The 27,693-nt window shown below is 40.9% G+C and overlaps 1 protein-coding gene across 10 annotated transcripts; it reads right to left on the bottom strand.

The window, feature by feature from the left end:
* Nucleotides 1-83: 83 nt before the first annotated feature.
* On the bottom strand, nucleotides 84-27,293 carry LOC115129303 (casein kinase I-like). 10 transcript variants are annotated; one of them, XM_065018500.1, is made up of 12 exons: nucleotides 26,533-27,293; nucleotides 26,013-26,119; nucleotides 16,921-17,047; nucleotides 16,606-16,704; nucleotides 14,248-14,331; nucleotides 11,737-11,876; nucleotides 10,705-10,792; nucleotides 9,704-9,778; nucleotides 9,073-9,179; nucleotides 8,608-8,720; nucleotides 7,887-7,964; nucleotides 84-1,921 (listed from the first exon to the last, which is right to left on the bottom strand). In XM_065018500.1, the coding sequence occupies exons 1-11, from the start codon at nucleotides 26,653-26,655 to the stop codon at nucleotides 7,939-7,941; spliced, it is 1,089 nt and encodes a 362-aa protein (XP_064874572.1). In that variant the 5' UTR covers nucleotides 26,656-27,293; the 3' UTR covers nucleotides 84-1,921; nucleotides 7,887-7,938. The 10 variants fall into 10 exon arrangements, with proteins under 10 accessions (XP_064874572.1, XP_029515362.1, XP_064874568.1 ...); XM_029659502.2 differs by having other exon boundaries at nucleotides 8,572-8,720; nucleotides 26,533-27,292; XM_065018496.1 differs by having other exon boundaries at nucleotides 7,887-7,985; nucleotides 8,572-8,720; nucleotides 26,533-27,292.
* Between the last annotated feature and the right edge of the window lie 400 nt (nucleotides 27,294-27,693).

Consider the following 27,693-nt stretch of genomic DNA (forward strand, 5'->3'; position numbering starts at 1 on the left):
CTGCTAGGCCAGATTCTTCTTTGCTTTGGCCAGTTTTATGTAGAGTTGATGAGGTGTAGATAATTAAACGATTTTCCACGACAGCCATTTGAAGCCATTTTAATATTTACAGATATAAATCCTGGAAGATTTTTTTTTCAAAACACCACCACAAGCACCTACAACTACCCATCAACATCATTTACCAGGAACTGCTTTTTCTAGATTACAGCAATACCTTTTTAGACCATTTCCACAAATGTGTCCCTTTTTCTAGAGCAATCAGAGTCTGATATCTTTGAAAGAAAGTCTTTCCTTATCTATCCCCAATCCTGCCGATGTCTCCAGTTTCCAAATGCTTACAATACTAAGGTTGTGTGGTAGTCAACAGGTAAATGTGTAAAGACAAGCAAATGGAAAGCAAAAAAAATGCTTTCCCCCCCTTTCTTCAACAGCCATCATCATCATCCAGGCATAAGGCATAAGAAGTCAGTGTTCTTCAAATTACAGACTGGGACAGTGGTGCTGACAAGTCATTTGAATTTATTCTGACATGCTAAAAGGGAATAAATTACACTTTCATAGAACGTCCAGCTGTAAAATAGCTAATGCTGGGTCAGGGGGAATAATGGGGGGGGCAAACTGCCCCTGGTGTACATCTGTTGTGACTACAGGCTGACTGAAATCCAAATGGTACTTGCCTTACAAGACTCAAAGTATATATAAAAAAAATAAACCCTCCAACACTTTCTTCGCAATAAAAAAAAAAGAGGAAAATTAGGAAACGGTTGCTACTCTATGCAGCAGCAATATGTAGTTGAAGAGAGAAAGTCCCAGAGTATTTTACAACAGGATCTGCTTCCCCATAGAAAGTAACAAAAACACCCTTTCCCCAAAATGATCAATTCAATACAGGGAAAGACGACTATAAAACGGAGAGGGAAAAAAAGTTCTGATTTAAAAAAAAAAAAGTGTATATATATATATATATATATAAATTATAACAGGAAGGGCGGGTGGAGTGAGCACGTTTGTCTGTCTCAAAAACGGAACATTGAGGCCATCCATCATAGCAATTACATAAAACAAAAACATTTTCAAAATAAATTCATTGATGCATCATTTTTTCTAAGCAATTTACAAATAGGTTTAGTCAAGTGGTGCCTAATTTATAATGAATATGCTTTTGTGGAGTTCATATTTTTTATTCGTTGTTTGAGACTTCAGAAGTACAATATTAATGCAGCATTCTAAAGAGAAACCTAGTGTTTTCATCTTCACATTAGAAGCTCTTCTAGCACATATCTGCAGGCAGAATCTTAATGACCTTTTCATAAAGGAAACAGTTTCAGATTACATCTTTCATTTTGCTTGAGGATGAGGGAAAAAAGTTGAATAAGGAAGAGAAAATGGTTGTTTCAAATGTTCAATCTGACTGACGTGTGTCTGGGTCATCATGCCACACTCGGTGACAGAGGGAATGGGGGCAAAGCTGCTCTGACAGGCAGCCATGAGGTGAGGGAGGCACCCAAACAGCAGCTCTCAGAGGGAGAAAGTATCAAGGGGAAAGTATTGGCAGGTGCACAAACATCCACAGTGAGCCAACCATTTCTTAGTTTTCCGTTTTGAAGAAACAAAAAATCTTCAGGGACAGGACAATAGAGAAGGCTACAGCTTAGGAAAATTCCATACCAAGCCTGCTTTCTGTGTGGATATAGTATATACATACCAATATATAGATATATGCAGAGCATGTTATCTATATAGAGCGATTACATATATAGTATATGGAAGGAAAGTTCTTTAACAGGAAAAAAGGGTTGCCCACAATGCCTGGCAGGTTCTGGTGAATTTGATCCTAGATGCCGGGGTGTGATTGGAAGGCAAATCCTGCTACGGCCACTCTGCTCTGCTTCCTTTCATTGTCTTACTGCTCAGAAACCTGCAAGACAAACGAAGAGACAGAGGGGCCATTGGTTACACATCAAGTAGAACAGGTTATCAAACAGGGTTGAGCAACGGCTATAAACGAGGCCAACTAAGTCACTGCAATTTTCCATCCCTGTAACATAAAAGTGCCAAGTCACCAGTCCCGCTCTGCAGCAAAGCTGGGACCTGCTGCTGCAGAGTGCCTGAGATGGGGGAATCAAACATTCATGCAGCCTTTACTCTGAGCCTCCTGTAATGAAAACATTAACCACCACTTCAGCTTAAGAGGTTCACAACTAGCACAGGTGACAACAGCAGCTGTGTAGTGTACCGGGGAGTGAGTACAGACAGAAAGACACTAGTGGAACGGTGATGAAGGAAACAATGCGGCTTATCAATAAACCTATTTGAAAGGGCAACGTTACACAGAGATCAAACAAAAACACAGTTAAAAGACAAATAGGGATGTGGCCTGCTTATGTGAGCCACACTTCCTTCATACTTGTCTGCAGTGGAAGGTAACCTTTAAAGACAGCCATTAACCAATTACATGCAGCACACCCATACAGCAGTTGGCCTTTAGAGAGGTGCCAATCCACAGGACACAAACATGGGCACAACAATCCTAAAAGATGTGAGGATTCCTTAATCTTTCTTATGGGCTCCTACAAGCTTGTCTTCCTCAAGCAAGCCTTCGCCCATTGATGATGCATGCCGAGCCTCATCCAGTGGGTTTAACTTCTTGGTGACGGGGGCAGTATTGAGTAGCTTGGATGAATAAGGTGCCCAGAGTAAACTGCCTGCTACTCTGTCCCAGATGCTAATATATGCATATTATTAGTCGTATTGGATAGAAAACACTGAAGTTTCTAAAACTGTTTGAATGATGTCTGAGTATAACAGAACTCATGGCAGGCAAAAACCTGAGAAAAATCCAACCAGGAAGTGGGAAATCTGAGGTTTGTAATTTTTCAACTCTTTGCCATTCCAATATACAGTGTAAATGGGGTCATATTGCACTTCCTAAGGCTTCCACTAGATGTCAACAGTCTTTAGAACTTTGTTTGAGGTGTCCAATTTGTAAGTCGCTCTGGATAAGAGCGTCTGCTAAATGACTTAAATGTAATGTAATGTAAATGTCTGCAGCGAAGTGGGGGCGAATGAGAGGGGATTGAGCCAGGTGTCTGGCAGAGTGCCACATGCTCGTGAGGCGCGGTCACGGGAGAGTTAGCTCTCGTTCCATTGCTTTTCTACAGACAATGGAATTCTCCGGTTGGAACATTATTGAAGATTTATGATAAACACATCCTAAAGATTGATTCTATACTTAGTTTGACAAGTTTCTACTTAGTTTGACAAGTTTCTACGACCTGTAATATAACTTTTGGAACTTTTCGTCCGACGTTCAGCTGGACCTGAACACGCGTTTGGATTTGTTTACCAAACGCCCTAACAAAATAAGTTATTTGGACATAAATGATGAACTTTATCTAACAAATCAACCATTTATTGTGGAACTGGGATTCTTGGGAGTGCATTCTGATGAAGATCATCAAAGGTAAGTGAATATTTATAATGCTATTTCTGACTAATGTTGACTACACAATATGGCGTATATCTTTTTGGCTGCTTTGTTGTCTGAACGCTGTACTCAGATTATTGCATGGTTTGCTTTTTCCGTAACTAAAAAAAATATATATATATCTGACACAGCGGTTGCATTAACCGGTTACTCCTACCCCCTACTTTTTCGAACATTCTGTTAAAAATCTCGCAACATTTCAGCGCCCTGCTACTCATGCCAGGAATATAGTATATGCATATGATTAGTATGTGTGGATAGAAAACACTCAGACGTTTATAAAACTGGTTAAATCACGGCTGTGACTTTAACAGAACGTGCGTTTCATCGAAAAGGGCAGGAAAATCTGATCACTGAAAATGGGAAAATATATCCATGCGCCACTAGAACCCATTGTTGAATGTGAACCAAATTAAATGGGGCTGAGGTTGCAATACCTACAGCTTCCACACGATGTCAACAGTCTTGTCATTTGCCTACGATTTGTTTCTTGGTCAAACGGAGACGAGGCAGCGCATTTCTTCCGGTCTACGACCGGATATTTTGGTTGAGATTTACCCGGACATTATTTCCAGACGTACAGCTATAGAATATACATCGCCTCGTGATCCATTTTTAACGTTTACTAATACCTAAAGTTGCATTACAAAAGTATTTCGAAGTGTTTTGTGAAAGTTTATCGTCGACTTTTTTAATGAAAAAAAATGACGTTACGTTATAAAACGCTATTTTTTTCCTTGATCACACAGTCTTCATAGATCGATATCTAGGCTATATATGGATCAATTTAATCGAAAAAAAGACCCAATAGTGATGTTTATGGGACATCTAGGAGTGCCAACAAAGAAGATGGTCAAAGGTAATGAATGTTTTATATTTTATTTGTGCGTTTTGTGTAGCGCCGACTATGCTAATTATTTTGTTTACGTCCCCTGCGGGTCTTTTGGGGTGTTACATGCTATCAGATAATAGCTTCTCATGCTTTCGCCGAAAAGCATTTTAAAAATCTGACTTGTTGCCTGGATTCACAACGAGTGTAGCTTTAATTCAGTACCCTGCATGTGTATTTTAATGAACGTTTGAGTTTTAACGAGTGCTATTAGCATTTAGCGTAGCGCATTTGCATTTCCAGATGTCTAGATGGGACGCCTGCGTGTCGGGTAGGAGCAAGAGGTTAAGGAGAAGTATATCTAATTCCATGTATATCACTTTCATTTTCATCAACATTTATGATGAGTATTTCTGTAAATTGATGTGGTTCTCGGCACAATCACTGGATGCTTTTGGAACTACTGACCGTAACGCGCCAATGTAAAATTAGATTTTTTTGATATAAATATGCACTTTAGCAAACAAAACATACATGTATTGTGTTACATGAAGTCCTATGAGTGTCATTGATGAAGATCATCAAAGGTTAGTGATTAATTTTATCTCTATTTGTGCTTTTTGTGACTCCTCTCTTTGGCAGGAAAAATGGCTGTGTTTTTCTGTGACTTCGTGGTGACCTAACAATCGTTTGTGGTGCTTTCACTGTAAAGCCTTTTTGAAAACAGACACTGTGGCTAGATTAATGAGAAATTTATCTTAAAAAAAAAATACTTGTATGCTTGAGGAATTTTAATTATGAGATTGTCGTTTTGAATTTGGCGCCCTGCACTTTCACTGGCTGTTGGCGAGGTGGGACGCTACCGTCCCATATATCCCAGAGAGGTTAAATGAGTGCAGCGCAAGTCGGGACATGATCTCATCAGATCTGAGTGATTTGAGAAGCATTTTTCACACGAGCTCTCACGAGTCACGTTCCTCTACAGCTGTACCCTCTAGTAGTTTTGCTGCAGGGATGACATGGGAGGGTGTCTACAAAGTCAGAGGATTAATCCACCATGCAAATAAGCAAAAGTAATGGGTCTTAATTACACATGAAATGGTCTGCAGCTTTCACTCAATGTGAAGTGTTGGTTCAATTCAAAACCTAACACGGATCTGACGGATGTTCCTGGCGTTTTAAGTGTCTGTAGGGGCCAGCTGATGCAACAGACAAGTCTCACTCACAGGGGTGAAAGGGCAGCTCAATTCTCCATATGCAAACCATTAAAGGATCAAGCCTCTTCTAATATAGCAAATAGCCTTTAGGAGACTTCACAGCAACATGGTGATGATATTTATGCCTTACAGACACTAAAGACCAAGCGATCATCAAAATGTTTTGAGAGTATGGCTGGGTTAACGGAGTTTGCTTTGAGCTTTGGCTACTTGTATTTGCCTGATTGTCAACGTGGCTTGTTCTAAACAAATATCATATAATACAAGGCCATTGGGCAAAACAGGAGGGCTGAAATGCAAATTCACTATAACAACGTTTCCATTATTACAAGGCTAAGTGTGGCTAAGTCAAACTGGTATCCAAGAAACCAGCAAGTTCTTTCAAGCTTCAATAAGCCAGAGCTCGGCTATTTAAATTTCTGGCTGTGGGTACTCAGCACCTTCACTGGCAGTGTTATCTTAAATGGACAGCTTGCAGGAGAGAACACTAACCACCAGACCAAGAAATAACATGTCCTTTCTATACATCTTCATAACAAAACATGAGATAAAAAGGCTGGGGGTCCATTTACAAAGGTAATTGTTTTTTATCAGTTCCAGAGGAAAAACTTTGATTTCTCCACCCCTGCATGAAAGGCACATAAGCAGAGATCAACTGTGCTGCCGGCTACTGTGTGCATGGAGTCCACATACTAAAACAGACACCGTGTACACAATTGATTAGACCAATACCCAGTCATCAACAAAATCATATTTATAACTAGCCCCTCACAGCACTTGTTCAGTGCCATCATGTTCCTTGAAAGAGGGGGGGGGCATAGAGTCCTCGTGCTTTGATTTCCTATTCATATTTAATGGATTTCAAAGCTCTTCTCGGCAGTGAAGACACAGCACTGGTATAATTTGGGCCAACAGAGGGGCCAAAAATGATTTGCCTGACGTCATTGAGAGAACATCTAATACAAAAAAAAACTGTAACCCACAGTAAATATAAGCCACAGGAAGCCCTGTTCGAAACACGTTTTAACCAACAATACGTCACACAAACAAAATGGTAGAGGAGCAGAAAATGTAATGTGTTAAGTCAGAGGGACTGGAGTGCTGGGGAAGAGCAGGACCGAGACACTGAGCGCTCTCAGGGGTGCCATCCAGGTCACATCACCCATTTACATGGGCATTCTTTCTCCCCAATCAACCTGCATTCAAACCCAAAACATTTTTGTCTAATAAATACTTCATCCATTGAGAATTTAATTCAGCCCTGCCTAAAATGTTGGAACCAGGCACTTATGGACTAATACACGTGGGAGGGAGGGCTTCATTTGAGTCCTCCATGCACTGTGTGTACAAACACATGGTGTGTGTGGAGCAGTGAGTTCTGGGCCAATGTGACAGCCATGGTTTAAAGGGCAACTACACTTCCTGATTTGGCCTCATTTTAGATTTGGTTCATTAAGAAATGCTAGCGGCCATAACTGAATTCAAACGTGAGTTAGTTTCATGTGGGTGTTCACAGGTGGGAAGAGTTAGCCAATTTATTTAGCCAATTCGATTCAGCCTGTTGTTGTGTGACCATGGCAAATTTGGTTAAACTTTGGATAGCCCATCTCTGGGGATAGTTAGGGACCGTCAATAAATTACACAATGCAAAATGGGACAATATTTTTATGTTGCACATCTTTTCTCATTAAATGCTTTCAATAATTGTATATGAATTTCTGCAATTTAGTTGGTTTAAGGTTTTGAAATTTAGAGTTCAACTTTTTAAAATATTGTCCCATTAACATTGTGTAATTTACTGATGGTCCTTAATTAACTAACCCCATTGGGATATCGAATGTCATTAAATTAACCATGTGCATTATGATCGGGTCGTGTGCCGCTGCGCTCTGAATTGATGATTACTTGGGTGCTGGCAGCTGTGGGTAGGATTAAAATAAACCCAACCCACAGAAAATGTTACGGTACCCTTCATTATTTAACATAATTCTTTCCTATCATCTCTCAAATCTCAATATTGGACAAGACTAAGACCAAAATGATCCTATTTACACTTTGTAGTGAATTTTGACACTATAATCAATGTTTGACTCAAATCGATGCCACATACGCCATTTTGAAAATGATAAATTGCATCTTAGGCGAAGTCGCTGTTTAATTTGGGGTGGGGACAAATAAAACACCACCACTATGGTGGTTTTAAGTAAAAGGGGGTGAGGCATTGACTTGGTATAAGCGTTCCGTTTACTACCAATACAGGTCAAGTGGAAGGCTGCTCTGCAATTTCATGCCAGATATTACACACCTAAATGGGCTATTGCCTAATCCCTGTGGAAATCCTAGTCATCACCTGATGAAAACTGCTTCAGGTTTTTTGAAAAATTGGGTTGACTCCTCTGCCATCAACCCTGGGCACCCGGGATACCCTCTACGAGAGGGAGGGGAGAGACTGGAATTAAAAGAGGTTATTCAAGAGTCACATCACATCAGCACTAAAATCCACATCAAAACAGGTGGCCATTTATTACCATGAACAATTGTATCATACATGTGTGTGCAGTGTGTGGCTAGAATCTCACTCCCACTGTATATGAGAGCATTACAATAACGATTAACAAGTGTTAGATCCAGGAACAATGATTGCGAGAAATCAAGAGTCAATCGTACATCATTTAGAGAAGGGGTTAATTCAAGAGGGAAATAAATTTTAACACCCACAGAAGATAAAGCCACAACCCTTTGTCCCAGAGAAGAATAAAATACATTGGGGTACAAAGTTAGTAGTCAAATTTCCCAAGGACGTCTTTGCATCTGCAAGACAGACCAATTGAATTTCTCTTTATCTTTCAGGGGCCTCCTCGAACTAACACTGTTGTGTTGTTTGTGGTCTCATTAATCCGCTGGGAGTTAATAATGTTCCAAATCCACTTTTTTTTCTCTTTTTCTCCCAAGCACTTTGAAGGGGGAACGAAAATGAAAGCAATTGGCGTCTCCATTTTTGCACTTGAAACGTCGCTTGGCTTTTTGCTACTAACCTTTCATGTTACTCTTGGGTTTGTCAGTTTGCTTGCCTGAGGGAGTTTGTGCCGGTTGCCCCTGTCCCCCTGAGGACGCAGCCTGCTGGGCTGCTTTCTGCTTCAGCATCGTCCAGTCAAACGTGTAGTCGTACTGGTGGTTCAAAGTCCTGGACAAACAGACACTTTCAGACATGCAGTCACACTGAGCTCACCTATATTCATCAACTCTTTACTGCTGCCAAAGGACAACTTGTTTTCAGCCTAAACATACATAAAAGCAGAAAGAGACTAAATGAAAAACACAGGTCTATAGAGGTTGCTCCTTTCACTGTTGTTTCATAAAGAACACTTCATTATTAACGTCTAGTACACCTTAATGCTTTACATGCAATGCAACCAATTCATTTTTCCTGCCTCGTGGGTCTTGACAGTGAGAGAAACATGTGATTTGGTACACGCGCGTTTCAGCTCCCTTGGGGACAGAGAGGTTCATGTTAGAGGTTGAGAAATGGCAAGCACCTGAAGAGAATGCGGAACAGCTGACGCAGGTACATGTAGTCAGGTGCCTCCTCGAACCGCAGCCCACGGCAGTAGTTCAGGTACATGGCGAACTCTGCTGGGAAACCCTGGAAACAACCGCAGGAAAGTAAGAAGGTTATCTATCGATCCATGCCCAACTGTCTTACGGTCATGTATACATTATTTACCATGACAGTCGGTGCCAAAAAATACTCTTGCGATGCGTTCTGGTAAGGCAAGTTACCGAAAGAAAAGAGCGAGCGTGTTTCACAAGTTAGTCATCAGCCTAATGCAAGGCATCAGGTTTAGCAGCACACTCTCTCAGCCAGCTACTTAAGTATTTTAATGAGCAATGGCCATCATGCTTTCAGGTCCAAGGTGATGGATGCATAACAGCCACTATTTAAAGACTGGATTAGATTAGTGACACCAGCCAACATCTCTACTCTCGTACGCTACAAGACAGCCTTTAGAACTCCTTCAAACAGGCTCGTACTTCACTGGCAGATGTGGCTACTCAAGGACTTCCATAGTAAGCATCTACCTTTCTGACCCGGAGGCACCAAATAAAAATAGGACCAACTCAGTCCGCTGGTGGGTGTGCCAGGTCGATTCTTCTATGTTCACTCACCTTACACAAAACCTCGACTGGAGTGGACATCTTCTTCTCGCTAATCTTCTCGTACTTCTGTTTCTTTGTGGCAGCCTGTGGAACATGTGGGCGAGAAATGAAAAAGTTGTGCACCACAGTTTAACACTACCCTTTGCAATTTCTCAACACACACAAGCTTGTCACTGCCGGTGAGGTCAGTGGTCCATACAGAATGTAATGTATTAGTTTGGCCTGATGTGACTTACAGCACCGTGAAAGAGCCACCTAAGGGAAATATTCAGGAAAATATTGGGACGTTTGAGGAAGTTTCGTATCTTTCTCAGTAATACAAATATGTCTACATAGTGTTTTGTGACACTGGGGCTGTATGTATATGAAGAATGGCTTGGTTCTGTAGGTATGTACCCAACACCTTGCTGAGGACTTTAGTTTCTATCACCGTAGGCTGCTGTTCCATGCAATTACATTAACACACAGCACAGATCTCTCGTGTTCCCTATTTAACCCTTGTAGCGTCAGAAAAGGGGAAGGCGCATTATACTGCAAATGCAAGTCTTGGTGACTTTACAAAAGCATATAACTGAGTACACTCAAGGCACCCCATATCTCTGGAGTATTTATTCATAAAAAAATAAAATAAAAAGGTATCTAGCTAAACCTTTGGGAAGTAGCTGACCTCAACACTACAACTTGAATGGAACATTAGGGGTTATCTACAAGACTAGCTAACATTCTGCATTGTACAAGGCATATTATGTCATGCTAAACCATTTAATTCCTGATGTTGTCAGATAATCCAACTATAAAATAAAACATGCAAATGTGAATAAGTCATAAAAATTGTAAATAATCTGAAATCAAGTTATGGAGACAGCTGACAATCCGTTTATTTTATTGGGGGGGAATCTAGTAGCAGAATCATGGAGGAAAAGCTGTGGCGAACGAGCAAGTTTGTTTCAATGTGAGTTGGTGAAATATGAACCACTTATATAGTGGACTGGGAGCCCTAGAGTACCTGCCTGGCCTACCTTTAGACCCTGCCAGGGCAGGCTGGTTCTGTTGAAGTACATCAGGACGTAGCCTAGCGACTCCATGTCATCTCGGCGACTGGAAACAAACAAGCAGAGACATTTAGCATTCAGCACGTAAAAAGGTAACATCACGGTTGGTTCAAGAGCAACACATTTGACATTAATCTCAAGGTCCTTTGTAATTGTAATGGCTAAGCTGTACACTAACTTTCAGACCAGTAACATAGCATTTAACTGGTAAAGTGCAAGCAGGGACTGTCATTGAATAATTCACTTGAATTAGAGGGTGGGATGTCTATCCTGTTACGGTGTTTCAACAGAAGGCAATCCTTCTCCAGTACTTCATATATTTTGTTTTTGGAGCACGGCTCAGTAGAGAAGCCACATACTGTTTTTTTATATCCCAACTGAATGCTTCAAATTACAGAAAACCAACATTCATAAAAAGCCTGTTTAGACAGGAACAAAAGGATTTTTAGCAATGTTGAATTCTATCTTATTACGAAAGTCAATGCTCACAACGTATCAAAGGTTTAAAGAAAATTACTGCACGCTTACGTTGCTGTAATATGCAATACAAATAAAATAAAAACATCTAGTCTTGGACTTCCATGCCTACTGTACAGCTCAATGCAGAGTTTTGGTATATAATGGAAGCATGACTGGCTAAATCACACAGCCCTGTTTGTCAAAATTAGGATTCTGGGTCAGCCAAGCTGTTGGTGGAGGCTAGATTCTAACACGACCAATGAGTGCAGCTTGGTCATCATGAGGGCAAGTCCTTAGAGAGCCAGCTTGCAGCCCCAGCTGGAACACACAGTCTGAACATCAAAAGCTCCTTCATGCCACTCAAAAATGTGGCATAAAGTGCACATAAGACATATTAACCTCTATATTAATCCCTAGGAATCCTATCATTCCGGCTGAAAGCGTGCAAACGATAAGGAGTGAGAAGAGAATATCCAGCGAAGGCTGAACTAGATTCCAGATGACTATAGTTACTGGGTGGTGATCTCTTACCTCTGCTCGATGCCCAGGTGCGCGTTGATGCTGGCATAGCGTGCTGTGCCGGTGAGATTCTTGTCTTCTCGGTAAGGTATGTGCTGTCGTGTCCTGTTGTCCCGGTATTTTTTGGCCAGACCAAAGTCGATGAGGAACAACTGAAAGGATGGGGGAAAGAAAAAACATTGACATTTTAGAAATATCCTGATTCACAGGGAACGATTGACAAAATGGAGGCTGCCACTGTGCGAGATCATGGGTCTACTCTTCAAACATCCTGCTCTGCTCCGTGTACCATTTTACTAGCGAGGCAGCCATCCTCAAGGCCCCTGCTTATTATCTATGAAAACTGTGCTGGCAGGATCAGGGAACACCCAGGGGTCAGAGTCAGATGGAATCTCTGCAGCAAACTCACGAAGGTTTTCATTCACTAATAGCTCCCTGCCTGCTAACAGCTCTTTATGGTTGTTGAAAGCCCCGGCCATCACAGTCTTGTCTCAGATCAGAATGATCTCATTTGTTGACTGCCTGCCATACTTCTCCACTCTACTGCCCACACACAACTGCAGATTGCAGTCCCTGAGTGCCTCACCCAACAGACGTTTTTCACTGAGGCAGCAGTGACCGGACTGGCAGATCCACTCAGCCGTGCCTATGCCTGCTTGGCTCAGCTGGGGATTCAAACCTTATTTCCTCCCGTCTACGCCTATCGGAACGTTATATTGTGACGCTTCGATCTGAAAAGTCAGGCAGGGAGGAAAGTCAGTTTCACACGCAACCGTCCACTTGCTGTAATCTAAGTAACACTCCCTTTTCCGCAGTATTCATTAACTTGCACCTTTGTCCTCTACCTTGATATACCTTCAGCTGGTGTTCAATAGCAACATTGCAGGCAGAATGAAACATTTCAGAGTCTATAAATACACAACATAGCGAGGACAATGGCCACTCTAAATAGCATTTTCCAGTGTTCACAGAACAAAAGCAGGGGCTGGAGGAGCTTCCATTAAACCTGCAGAGCTGAATTAGAAAATCAAGGAAGTGTTAAGTTTAAGTAAGCTGCTATCTGGTAAGACATTTGAACATTCACTGACTTCACCTAGGTCTAGGTCCTTAAGAACTACATAAATGGTGAGTTTTTTTTAAATGTGAAAATAAGCCAACCATTACACTACAGCACTTGCATGAGCAATGCGTACAGTCGAAGGATTGCTGAAACTTAGTTTCATAATTTAAACCATCACTAGAAATGAGAATGTGGTCCAAATACACAATCTATCCAATGTGTGGAGGACAATTTCACCAAAAAAAACACTTGTTCTGATGAAAAGCATCCCATTTTCTTCTCCATCTGCTAATATTCAAGGTCCCTGTGAATGGGTGGTCAGTTACCTTGTAAATGATACTTCAACATCAGAACTGTATCTGACAAGCCAATGACTTTCAAAATAGGCTACATGTTGGTTTCAACTCTAACATGCCGAGCCACTCCATTTCTTTGAATTTTGGTTCTTAGTTCAATCTTCAACAACATACCGTTACCTGAACATTCACAGGCCCACTCTAACCAAGCAAACTGTGAAACAAAGCAGCACAAACCTAGATACTTTTAAAAGTCAAAGTATGTTTCATCAGAGGAGTTTCAGACTGAGGATTCTGGTTGCAAAGCCATACTAGTAATTAACCTTCAAGGAGTCAAGTTCTCTTCCCCTTTGAAAAACAGGAACTGAAAAATGTTGAACTCTAGGTCTGCTAATCTGCGAGCAAGCATAAGCTAACCACACCCGTCTGCCTGGCTGGTCCCCGATCTGGCCTTTCAGGTCCTACATTTTCCAAACATGATTTTTTCCCATCTCATCATGGGTCAGCAGGTAGCCTAGTGGTTAGAGCGTTGGGCCAGTAACCGAAAGATTGCTGGATCGAATCCCCAAGCTGACATGGTAAAAATCTGTCTTTCTACCCCTGAACAAGGCAGTTAACCCACTATAATGCTACATGCAGGTCAAGTAGCTACAGTACTGCTGAGCCTACAAAAATTCTGTAGGAATTTAAGAAAATTGCCCTCAACTCAATGTTGGCTCATTTTGGCCAACACACATTTTCTGTGATGACATATCCTGAAACCCCAAGAGATAATAATTTGTGAAACCAAGAGAAATATAATCCTCTGTTTAACTGGCAAGTATATCTCAAGAAACAGCGCCAAGGAAATGGAAAAGAAACCAAAATATAAAATTAGCCTAGTGGGCGCCGTGACGACTTCAAATGAGGAGCACGTCCTTCTCACAAAATCTGACAGCATCTTCCACTACTAGTCACCATATGTCCTTCATCCACCTAAACACAGATCCCTGCAATCTGGAGTAGGTGTTCATCTCTAGATTTGTTTAGCATGTGTGTCTGGTTTAATGCCAATATGGTGTTCACCAAATTAATGAAATAAAAAAGTAGTACTCCTAAATGGGTAAAATAAATCCCAAAAGCAAACAGAATTTGGGGGAGTATTAAGAGGCGGTTGTAGTTTCAGACCTGGTTTAATCCTGAGAAAGATGGGTCCTGAGAAGAACTAACAGCCAAGCTTCTTTTCCTCTTCCCCACTGGAGATTCCAAACACTGAACAAATAGAGGGTGCAGTGCATCAAACAGGATTGCTGACAATCCCACAAGGCCAGCGCAGACAGGCAACACCAAGGCTCAGAAAAAGAACGGGAGGAGAGGGAGGAGAAGGGGAAGAGAAAGCCAAAGGCCATCCTTCATCCACCAGCAAAGCATGAGCTAAAATCAGAGAGGAGTCTGTGGTAGGACTTCCTAGGAGTTAGCCTGGGCTTAGATGCAAGCCAGTATTTAGGCTTGGCAGATGGGGGCGGGAGGGAGATGTCCTGCAGGATATGCAGTCCACACTGCAATACCAATTTCAGAGGCAGAATTGAAGACAATATAACGGCCCAATCCAGATGTTATTCTTTCATGTAAAAAAAACGCCCAGTATTTCCAAGCCTGTTTTGCGTTTTTGACTTTGCATTGGCTTTTTTATTGCAGCATTTAATGCTAGCATTGGCCACAGTATAATTGCTTTGTACCATAATCATCCTAAAAATTTGGACCAACAGTCTTCTGCCTGAGTGCAGAACACAATACGCAGTTGACTGACTGGCACAACTAGGGTTAAAAGAGAACTCAAATAATGAAGGCCATTCCCTAACATGGGTACTCATTTAGCAATAAGGCGTGAAAAGGCTTTGAAAAATGCAGCCACCCAACCCACCACCTCCTTGAGATCTCACAGGAAGCAATGGGTCCCCCAATTTAAAAAAATATATATATTTTTGTATTATCCTGAAACGGCTTTGAAACAGTAGACACCTTCAGTAAGGAAGAGGGTAGAATACTTTTGGCAGACTTTGGAAAAGCCCAATCTGGCGATTAGCAGCTCTACAGCGCCAAATAGAGGAAAAGCGTGCAGTACAAGAAAGAAGCATGAACTAATCTGCATGTAGCCGTCAATACATAGAGTAGATTTAGTACAGCTGCGAGAAACGCGTGACAGGACAGCCTTTGTGATAGTGGCTCTTGATTAGAGGATTTCTATAGAGCAGCCCTGGACAAAGCAACAAAACAAGTGGAGTATCACTCTCCAAACCATAGAGAGGAAGCTAGTGTTGGTGCAGTGTTCACATGCAATCTATTAAGAGGGGGGATTAAGGTTAAGGTTTAACAATTGCTCTTTGGCAGAGATTTATTTTCACCAATGGAGCCATGTCCAAATGAAGACTATTTCAGAAACACACTTCCTAAATTAAAGGCGACCACCCTATTGGGCACAAGCTAAGGGGCATATAAGCACCATTGTAAAACAGCAGATAGGAAGCAGAATGCAAAGTGAGTTCAGGTGAAGAGAAAGGCAGTTGATTTACACATTAGGATAGAGTGGGGATCGCAGAAGCTACTGCTATGCCGGTCTTCCCATCCATTGAGTTCAGTGTCAGAACTTGCAATCCAAAAGGATTGTATGCGCACCCTTGATAATGTTGTTCAATTTCAGTAAATAAACAAAGTGAAAAATTTCATGTGTATGAAAAAAATAAAATACGCTTTAGGCTGGCATTCACACAGACACACAATGGTAAACACTTATTCCAGACAGCACTGCCAAAAATGGTAATACAGGCTTCAATGCTTGAATACCCAAAAGGTACCGTTTCATTTTGATTAGACTAGTCTGATGAGTTTATATCAAGTAACACTAACGACAGCCACAGCTGGTGTGGATAGGTCCGTGTTAAAACACACATCATGCTTTAACTTTGCCAAATGTTGCCTGTCTGCAAGGGCTCAAAATAGTGAGTTATTTAAAAACAAAATACAAATCAGGCAACTTGAGATACAGTTTGTATATGAAAAAAGATTCACAAAAACGCCTTAACATTATTTTCTGCAAAGGGGAAAGAATTAATGGGATTACACATCATGCAGAAACCTTTTTGTTGTCCTGTCTAAGAACTCAAACAGATCCACACCTATGGTGCTGTCTAAGAGGGCCTGTATTACCTGATTGTAAAAGTACCTAAATGTGACTAACAATTCCATCCACATAACAAGTGGACTAAACCAACCACAAACAATTAGCCTTGAAAATGTCCATTACCAGGACATGAAGCCTATTCAAATATATATATATATTTTTTAATCACATTGACCTCACTGAGGATTAGATAGTCAATATTTCCACAAGAAAATACATGAAACCACCAAAAGAAGAGAGTTATATTAACAATATGGGCTACTTGTAATCACTTCACACAATGGTGTATAAAATAAAAGTGAAACTAGGTCAGAGATTCAGTCCACTTACTGCATCTCAGGAGGGGGAAACTGCTGAAAGCTTACCTTGTTACAGTGACGGCCAATACCCATTAAAAAGTTGTCTGGCTTGATATCTCTGTGAATGAAGTTCTTTGTGTGCACATACTCGATTCTGCTGATCATCTGTGGGGAAAACGCCGGTCAATCAGCTAACGCAGAACTTCAAAATAGACTGGTCTTCTTAGTCCATTTTCAAACATTTCATAAGAATGAGAAATGTACAAGTAATATTCTCCCTTTGGCAAATAAAGAATTAATGTTTTTTGTTGTTGTAACCAGACAAAGTTAAGCAAAGGGCCAAAGTGGAAGATAAAGAGCGTTGATTAAATTGAGTTTTACCTGGTCTGCGAGCATTAGTACAGTTTTCATTGTGAACCTGCGCGAGCAGAAGTTGAAGAGGTCTTCCAGACTAGGTCCCAGCAGGTCCATCACTAGGACATTGTAGTCCTTTTCTTGGCCATACCACCTGCAAGACAGCACCAGCCATGCATCAATATTCATAATAACCATAAAATGTTATTTCAGTGTTTTCAGTATTTCAGTTGTAAAACTTTACATAGCAATTGCAGAGTTATTTATTAGGCCTATGTAAAATAACCGTTAATGAAACAGTTGTGTGGTCAAAGCTCATATTTCAAAACCAGAGGCAAAAATGTATGTGGAGGTTGAACTTTAGTCTTTAGGACAAAAACTGTTTGTATGGAGGTCATAATAACTCCATCCCAAACCCTAGGACTCCAGTGAGTTATTATAGGAGGCCTCAGCTATCATTAACAGAGATGCCTTTTTTTTTAAGCTGGTCTGACAATAGTTAAATCAGGGCTCTTCAACCCCGTTCCTGGAGAGCTACCATCCTGTAGGTTCACTCCAACCCCAATCTAGCACACCTGATTCTAATAATTAACTGGTTGATAAGTCAAATCAGGTTAGTTACAACTGGGGTTGGAGCAAAAACCTACATGAGGGTAGCTCTCTAGAAACAGGGTTAGAGAGCACAGAGTTAGAGTCGGTCTAATCCTCACAGCTCTGACATTCGAGGTCAAAGAGACTCTCAACACTTCTCCAGTACACTGCCAGGCCAGCAGTCGCCAGGCAACCATCTTGTCCAAGATTCCTCTAAACAAAGAGGTATTGTCTGGGAATGATGTACTGCAAGAGTCGACACAGCCATTTGGCTACTCTGACAGATCTTGTTTGCGGAATTAGTTACGGGTGTGGTTAGTCAATAACACTTTCACAAGACCGTCCATGATGGCAGCAAAGAAAATACACTTTATTCAAAGTAAACAGTTCCAAACTCTGCATTTCTATGAGCTTACACACACTCCCAAGCACAAGCGTAACAGCCAACATGTGGCAGCCAAAAAGTATGGTACTAGAATTTGGTAGGTCTATGCAAAGCTCTTGAATGTTTGGTCAATAGGCTGATGGTCGGCCGAGATTTTTAGTCAAGCAGTGACAAATATATATTTAAAAAATTGTATGGCACGAGACACCTGTCTGATTCAGGTGTGTGAGTGGACTAATCCATTGCCGGGGCAGGGGGTATGGCACACCAGTAGTACATTTACAGTTACTTATCATAAATTATAATCCAGTGTTTGGTTATGGTCATTTCTGTTAATGCATTAAACACATTATTATTACAGTCCCACTGTTGTCATTGTAGGAGTGGACACATTTCTGATTTAAAAGCTCCAGTGATGGTGAGTAAAGAAAGTTATTTTTTCTTTGCCTCAAACAGCAAGTAAACAGTCTGTTTTTACATCCATTGAGAATGACCATAGTTCCTTAACATAGCCTATTTGAAAAATCTTTCCAGCTCTCTCCTTTTACATAACCACTCAGCATGAAAGTGTGTGTGGGGGGAGGAAACATGTCATATTTTGATCCGGAGGAAACGTCATAAAATAGACCTACCTGATTACTTCTTATGCATAGCGCAAATAGCCGACAGCTGTGTCTGTCTGGAGCTCACTGGCATGGGAAACTGAGGTCCCAGAATATTTTATACAATGTTGTAAGTTTGCTAGCAGTAGCTTCTGACTGGACTAAGTTAGTTGATACAATGTTTCTAGTTCCTTGAAAATATTATTTTCCTTCTGTTTAGGCTATATTGATTCATTATTAAATCACAGTGCCTAAAGCATCTGAAAAGCTCAGTAGCCTACATAGATTTGATTTTATTCAAACAGGGTGTCTCTAAAATTTGGGCAATTGAACAGACGACTCTCGGTCGACACTCCTATAGACAGTTCAGATGCAGAACAATTTAAACCTGCCCATCTTTAGAATGGAAAACAAGAATTTAAAAAATCAATATGCTAATGAAGCAAGTGGCGTGACGTCTTGAAGGTAGCATCCTCCTACATTTGAGAATGTCAAATAGAGGGTTGACAGTCAAACAATAGCTTGTGAATACAAAGATAATCCTGGCGGATCTGGGTAAACTCAATTCTTTACTCAGAAAGATATATAATTGTACAGACAATGTACAGTTGCGGCCAAATGTATTGGCACCCGTGCACTTTTCTTAAATAGTTCCATAGTTCTAAAATAAGCAGATTTTTATTTATTTTTTAACAGGAGAAATATGGGCATAATATATCGGTGGAAACTCAGGCTGCTTTAGAGACAATCCAAAATGTAACTACAAAGGAAACTAAATTAAGGAAAGAAACAAGTCATTAACCGATAGGCCTAGCATTTTTTAAAGTGGAATTTTAAAAAGAGCAGCGTTTCATAATCTCAATGGACCCAAGAGAAAATGCATAAGCACAAGACTTCCCTTTGTTGATTATGCTGCGTTCACGTCATGTCGGAAACGAGGAACCTCCGACTTAAAATGAACCAAAGTTATTTGCGTAGAGCTTCCTATTGGTTGATTGTGGGGAGGCTTGTTCAGCAGGTTGTTCTGGCATTGCGTTCCATGAGTTCATTCACGCTCTCAGCTAGTTCCTACAGTAACCTTCACAAACAAACATTCTAAAACTCAATTCAAAAGCACTATACAGCTCCTGATACTACCCACTGAGCCTCAAAGCCTGCACTGCACATTAATGTACAATTCACACTCATGTACCAATAACTCTGAAATGGCCTTTAGCCCTTTGAGGTGCCCAAGTGAAGAAGTCACCTGCCTGGGTAACACCCAGTATCTGCTGGAGGTACCAGCTGATAACCAGCTTTCAGTTGTGCAAATTAGAAATCGCCAACCCCCTACTTACCTACCAACAGCCAATGGCTGGGCATATCCATGAATACTTAACCAACACAAAATGAGTCTTATCTGTACACTGTATGTAGCTAAGTAACAGAATGCAGCTCTAGAGATTAGGTTACCAGTACCACCATGCCTTGGTCAACAAGCATCAACTTAGTTTGAATATACCAACACACAGCCGGCAGTTGGTTAGGTTTCAAGTGGACTTCATCTGTTGATGGTCTTCTTTACTAAAGAGGAAGTTGGGCTCTCTGAGGCAGCAGGCAGCCTAGTGGTTAAGAGCAGTGTGTCCTTGAGCAAGGCACTTAAGTTTAAGCCAGTCTGGATAAGAGCATCTGCTAAATAAATAAATAAAAGTTTGCACAAGCTTCCGAAGCAGGTAATAATGGAATTATTTTCATCTCAATAACTTGGCTCTACAACCCTTGAGTCAATTAAGTGGTACCATTTTTCCAGAATGTTTGCACTTAAGTTTAACCACTGGCTCTAGTCTAATATCCCTTTCATACACAGACCAAAATATGTCTAATATACCACGCCTGCATTTTTATACCAGCCTTTTCAAACATCTGAAAGCAGTAAAAAAAATTTTTTTTTTAAAAAAGGACAAATAAAAGCCACCTAAAGACAAGTCATGATTCCTGCAATTTCATAGACCCTGTAACCAAAATACAAGTACTGCTCTGTGTGAATGGTTCTCTGCTTTTTAGCAGGTCAATTCATAAATTGTGTTGAACACCTCCCTAATTTTAAATGCAAACAGCCGCATGGTTAACCAACACCCCCACTTTGCCAGTTACCCACGATATGTATGCAAGGGGTATGTATAGCTGCAAATAAGCTAAACAAGGGGATGTTTGAAAGAGGGTCATAAACATGGCCTTGTATTGTTTACATGTAACATCACATATTCTGTCTGAAATGGGTATAATTAAGGTCTAATTAAAATGTGATGAAAACAGGAGATGGGGAAAAGCATTGGAGAACTTTCCAGATTAAACCTTCCAACTCTCGTTGTGGAAAGAAAATGTCAGGTGAGTTGCATAACAGAAAGGTCCCTAGACAGGTGCACCAGCCAGATGCTGATGTACCTAAAAACAACTGGCTGAGTACAGAACAGCAGATAAAATAGTGTGGCAGCCCCAACATTTCTAGTCTAAATTGTTCTAGTTGGGTAGTGCATAATATTCAACAATGAATAGTGCATTCGGAAAGTATGTAGACCCCTTTGACTTTTTCCCCACATTGTGTTAGAGAGCCTTTTTCAAAAATGTATTTCATATTTTTCCCCCTCAAGCTACACACAATACTCTATAATGATAAAGCAAAAACAGGTTTAGAAATTTTTGCACATTAGTTAAAAATTAAAACCATAAATCACAACTATTCAGACCCTTTTTACTCAGTACTTTGTTGAATCAATTACAGCTTCAAGTCTTCTTGGGTATGACGCTACAAGCTTGGCACACCTGTATTTGGGGAGTTACTCCCATTCCTCTGTGCAGGTCTTCTCAAGCTCTGTCAGGTTGGATGGAGAGCGTTGCTGCACATTAGGCCACTCAAGAACATTCCAAGACTTGTCCCAAAGCCTGCTTTGTGCTTTGGGTCGTTGTCCTCTTGGACGATGAGCCATCGCCCCAAGTTGGAGGTCCTGAGCGCTCTGGAGCAGGATTTCATCAAGGATCTCCCTATACTGGGCCTCCCGGGTGGCGCAGTGGTCCAAGGCACTGCATCGCAGTGCTAGCTGTGCCACCAGAGACTCTGGGTTAGAGCCCAGGCTCTGTAGCAGCTGGCCACGACCGAGAGGCCCATAGGGCAGTGCGCAATTGGCCTAGCGTTGTCTGGGTTAGGGAGTGTTTGGCCGGCAGGATATCATTGTCTCATCGCGCACTAGCGACTCCTGTGGCGGGCCGGGCGCAATGCACACTGACCAGGTCACTAGGTGTACGTTGTTTCCTCCCGACACATTGGTGCAGCTGGCTTCCGGGTTGGATGCACGCTGTGTTAAGAAGCAATGCGGCTTGGTTGGGTTGTTTCGGAGGACGCATGGCTCTCAACCTTCCCCTCTCCCGAGTCCGTGCGAGAGTTGTAGCGATGACAAGACAGTAACTACCAAAAATAGGATACCACAAAATTGGGGAGATTTTTATTTTAAATTAAAAATACAGATCTCCCTATACTTTTCTCTGTTCATCTTTGACTCGATCAGGACTACTCCCAGCCCATGCCGCTGAAAAAAATCCCCATAGCATTTTGCTGCCACCACACTTCTCCCATTTAAGAATGATGGAGGCCACGGTGTTCTTTCAATAGTGCATTTTTTGGTACCCTTCCCCAGATGTGCCTCGACACAATCCTGTCTAGCTCTATTGACAATTCCTTCAACCTCATGGCTTGGGTTTTGCTGTGACATGCACTGTCAACTGTGGGACCTTAAATAGACAAGCGTGTGCCGTCCCAAATCATGTCCAATCAATTGAAATTACCACAGGTGGAGTCCAATCAAGTTGTAGGATCATCTCAAGGATGATCAATGGAAACAGGATGCACCTGTGCTCAATGTCGACTCTCATAGCAAAGGGTCCGAATACTTGTGTAAATAAAGGTATGTTTATTTTTAATACATTTGAAAACATGTCTAAAAAAACTGTTTTTCCTTTGTCATTATGGGGTATTGTGTGTAGGTTGCTGAGAATATTTATTTATTTAATCCATTTTAGAATAAGGCTGTAATGTAACAAAATGTGGACAAAGTCAAGGGGTCTGAAAACTTTCCAAAGGCACCGTAAATAGGCCTCGTTAGAAGGTGGGGAAAAAAGTTATCCAGAAGGGTCATGGAGGGGCCAGTAGTCTTATCTTATCTTTCTATTAAATCATTCTAAATACCAGAGCCTAATGATCGAGGGCACCCAAGTGGTGCAGCGGTCTGAAGCACTGCATCTCAGTGCAACAGGCATCACTACAGCCCCTGGTTCGAAACCAGGCTGCAAAGTTTTTTAGGGCGGCGTTCACAATCTCATATATGGTATGTTATCCATTCATGCTTTTATATGTTCTATTTACACTACCGGTCAAAAGTTTTAGAACACCTACTCATTCAAGGGTTTCTTTATTTTTACTATTTTCTACATTGTAGCATAATAATGAAGACATCAAAACTATGAAATAACACATTTGGAATCATGTAGTAACCAAAAAAAGTGTTAAACAAATCCAAATATATTTGAGATTCTTCCAATAGCCACCCATTTGCCTTGAGCATTGCACACTCTTAGCATTCTCTCAACCAGCTTCATGGGAAAGACACCTGTAATGCCTTTCAATTAACAGGTGTGCCTTGTTAAAAGTTCATTTGTGGAATATCTTTCATTCTTAATGCGTTTGAGTCAATCAGTTGTGTGGTGACATGGTAGTGGGTACAAAAGATAGCCCTATTTGGGAAAAGACCAAGTCCATATTATGGCAAGAACAGCTCAAATAAGCAAACAGAAATGACAGTCCATCATTACTTTAAGACATGGTCAGTCAATACAGAAAATTAAGAACTTTGAAAGTTTCTTCAAGTGCAGTCACAAAAACCATCAAGCACCATGATGAAACTGGCTCTCATAAGGACCGCCACAGGAATGGAAGACCCGGAGTTCATTAGAGTTACCAGTCTCAGAAATTGTAGCCCAAATAAATGCTTCAGAGTACAAGTAACAAACACATCTCAACATCAACTGTTCAGAGACTATGAATCAGGCCTTCATGGTCAAATTGCTGCAAAGAAACCACAACTAAAGGACACCAATAAGAAGAGACTTGCTTGGGCCAAGAAACGAGAAATGGACATTAGACTGGTGGAAAATTGTCCTTTGGTCTAGAGTCCAAATCGGAGATTCTTGGTTCCAACCACCGTGTCTTTGTGAGAAGCACTGTGGGTGAACGGATTATCTCCACATGTTTATTTCCCACCGTAAAGCATGGAGGAGATGGTGTGATGGTGCTTTGCTGGTGACACTGATTTATTTAAAATTCAAGGCACACTTAACCAGCAAGGCTACCACAGCATTCTGCAGTGAAACACCATCTCATCTGGTTTGGGCTTAGTGGGACTATCATTTGTTTTTCAACAGGACAATGACCCAACACACCTACAGGCTGTGTAAGGGCTATTCTACCAAGGAGAGTGATGGAGTGCTGCGTCAGATGATCAGGCCTCCACAATCCCCCAACCAAATTGAGATGGTTTGGGATGAGTCGGACCGCAGAGTGAAGGAAAAGCAGCCAACAAGTGCTCAGCATATGTGGGAACTCCTTCAAGACTGTTGGAAAAGCATTCCTGGTGGAGCTGGTTGAGAGAATGCCAAGAGTGTGCAAGGTTAGGCTCAAACATTAAAATATTCCACAAAATAACATTTAAGAAGGCACACCCGTTAATTGAAATGCACTCCAGGTGACTATCCCATGAAGCTGGTTGAGAGAATGCCAAGCGTGTGCAAAGCTGTCATCAAGGCAAAGGGAGGCTATTTGAAGAATCTCAACTATAACATTGATTTATTTAACACTTTTTTGATTACGACATGATTCTATTTGTGTTATTTCATAGTTGATGTCTTCACTATTATTCTACAATGTAGAAAATAGTAAAAATAAGGAAAAACCCTTGAATGAAGTTCTAAAACTTTTGACCAGTAGAGTTTCTGTAAATTACCCAATGATATCAAGCCACACCCAGCCATGATTACAGACACCTGTGTTTCCCTCGAAACTATATAAACTAGTGACCCGCAGTGTTCGTCATTATACCCTGATGAAGACAAGCTTGTCTGTTGAAATGTTGGTTATTAAATTATATATATTTTTTTAATTAAAAACCCATTGGAGGTTAAAAGCATATTTTACAAGGTGACCTGGCAAGAAAGCAAAAGGGAAATAGCAATGTGTACATAAATGACAGAAAATTACAGAATATACTCGTAAAAAAACGGTCACAAGTCGCAGATACAATTGAAGATTAGAAACAACTGCAGCTATCACAAACAGTGTTGCCTGTTTTTAGACTGATCGACAAGGGCACTAAATCTCCCAACTTGAATATATTTTGAAGCATGTTCCAGGATGGGGGCCTCGCCAAAGCAGGTGTGCGTTTCTTTCGCCTCCACACAATCTTAAAATAGCCACATACATATTCCACATTTCCCTACATTCAGTACTCTACTGAATATAGGAGAAATGTGCAATATGTATGTGGCTATTTGAGAAGTACACAATGTGTACGTTGGGTAAGGTTTAATGCATGTATTATGCTGAATGTGTAATGTACAGTGTATTTTGTAAACGGCAGTACTGTGTCCAAGAATTTTCACCTTGGGGACATTAAAGTTGATCCTATCATCTTTGATGGCTTTAGTATCCTTATGCCCCTTTTCCAAGTCAAATGCAAACAAGTGGTGTATCTTGTCACAACACCATAAAACAATTGTGTATCACTGATAATATCGATAAATTATAAGTCAAATGGGTAATTGAGCCTAACTCAGTTGTTTTAAACATGCACAGCCAGTTTACAGCCTGCCTGCCTCGATTATTAATTTCACCAATGTGTCAGTGAACTAACCCATTACCCAAGTTATAATCTACATATTGCCCTATAACCCATGAAATTAAAATAAACTAATTGTAGGTGTTTAATGAGAGCGAGATATGGTCCTACTTCAGCGTTTAAGTCACCTTGAGACAAAAGCAATTGGCCCAGATAGCTAGTTGTTTTCGCTAGTAGTGCTGAGCCGCCATTTCCTAACAGGGAAGGAAGACATGTTGGAACAAACAATAAAAGAGGAGCGGCCATTTCCAGCACACCGATTTTTTTTTCGTGGCCTGGTGATTTTTTTGCACGTTAAAACTAGAGCAGTGAACACACATTGTGAAAATATACATGGCTCATGAAGGATTGGTCATTAGAATAATATTAACGTTAAAAGGGAATGTATAGGTGGAACGTTTACATAAGCAAAGATCAAGGAAAATCAGGAAGCCTTGGCGATTAAAGCTAACTAATGCCAGCTAACTAGCTTAACTTACCAACTACAACTGGCATATGGAAGTAAACCAGACATGTTTGCATGAGAAATGTAACTGTACAAATATTGTATAATTAGCTATGACTTTTCTCCACATACATTTCCGATATTAAATTGTCCAAAATAATGAATACGTATATTACCTTATGTGTGGGATTCCAACTCCTCCTTGTAATATTTTGTACAGTTTGCTTTCATATAACAACTGTGGGTGTCTGGCTTTCTGAGATTCCAATTTTACAGCTACCTCCTGTAAAACAAAATGATCAGTAAGTTAGCTAACGTAGTAGTCCACCGAGTTAGTAACACTTTAGACTAGCCACGTTAGCTAGGCAGCGTTTAGTTATTAACGTCACAGATGCATAGTCTATCGTAATTTACTAACTAGGTACAACAAACGTGTTATTTCTAAGAAACGAACGTTATGTAGTCCGTTACACGTTTTAGTGTGGCCAATATCGACAAGTATCTTAGATGACAGTTAGCTAGCTAGGCTAATGTTAACTGGGTATTCATTGAGCATCGTTGGCAAATATTTCAGCTAACTTAGCTAGCTAACGTTAGGAAGGCTAACTAAGCAATCTTCTGTTCAATCTCGGAGTCGGCTTGGCTGTTGGTTAACACAGCGAACACTATGTTAAGCACTAGTTAAATGTGTATTACCTCTCCATTTGTGATGTTGATCGCCAGGTATATGTCACCAAATGATCCAGATCCAATTTTTCTGACAAGTTTGTATTTTCCACCAACAATGAATTCGGCTTTTGAGCCGCTGCTGCTTGCCATATCCTCAAAATCACGAGCAACCCCAATCAGTTTAAAATAGTATTCTCTGGGACTGCTCCGTCGGTTCCCCTACTCGGCCAGCTCGTTATCAGAACATATCGTGAACATACAATCCTGGTTGGTCGTGGGCTATGTACTTGAAACAATAATGTTAGCGAACTAGGACAGACTTTGTTTATTCTCATGCGATATTCACAAGCTAGCTAGTAAAAAAACATACAAAATAAACCCAACACATATCACGAAAAAGGCCAAACAATTATTCTGAAAACACTTCTAATGTGCCGTGTTAGTCCGTCGCCCAGTGCCTCGTCGCTAGCCTGCTAGCGTCGAGCTATCGAAATGACACCAGTGGTACTGCGAAGCCTGGTTCGATAATCTGTTTGTACCACCTCCGCGAGAGGGGAAATATTGTTCTTGTTTGTCAAATTTTCGATGAAAGTTACAGCTTTTATGTGGTTCTCCTTTGTTCGTATTATATTTTACGGAAACCTAGGGTCGCTGCTTTCCTTCAAAGCGCAACCCACTCACTCCGCCATTTTCTTGTCACTACTCCACAAAAATTCACTGTCCGTCTCGAGGTGATTCTAGCTAGCTTAGCTTCAGAACAAGGCGCAGGCGGGCGCGAGGAACACTGGGGGGCGCGAGCGCAGAGGACGCCTTGTGACGTTTTGAATTTGCGCTTACGAAAGAGAGCCTTGCCTAGTAAGTGCGCGTGAGAAAAATAAAGAAACAGTTTAGCATATTACAACGTTCAATGTATGCATTGTAATTAGTGTGCAAGATATCAAGTACTTTCCACTGATGTTTTCAGATCAAAAGCCGCGCTCTACCTTTTCATTTAATGTTCGGGACACATTTCAAATCTAAGCGAATGTTATGTCATGGATCATATAGCCAAAGCCTATGCGTTTGGGACTTGGCATTAGAGAACCCATTTTTAACAAATGTCGGTTTAATTTTGGTGACAGTTATTTCTACATAGGCTACTATATTGACCGCGTCATTGTAATAAGTGTCACCAGTGTTACAGCGGTT

Source organism: Oncorhynchus nerka, linkage group LG5 (genome assembly GCF_034236695.1).
Source record: "Oncorhynchus nerka isolate Pitt River linkage group LG5, Oner_Uvic_2.0, whole genome shotgun sequence".
NCBI classification, from domain to species: Eukaryota; Metazoa; Chordata; class Actinopteri; order Salmoniformes; family Salmonidae; genus Oncorhynchus; species Oncorhynchus nerka.

Excerpts from the sequence above, each read along its gene's own strand:
- LOC115129303 (XM_065018496.1), bottom strand. The coding sequence starts at position 26,655 with ATGGCAAGCAGCAGCGGCTCAAAAGCCGAATTCATTGTTGGTGGAAAA. Across the intron at positions 8,721-9,072 it reads CTGTTCCGCATTCTCTTCAG|GACTTTGAACCACCAGTACG; the intron begins GTGCTTGCCATT and ends CTGTTTGTCCAG. Across the intron at positions 7,986-8,571 it reads ACCCAAGAGTAACATGAAAG|TCTCTCCCCTCCCTCTCGTA; the intron begins GTTAGTAGCAAA and ends TTTTAATTCCAG.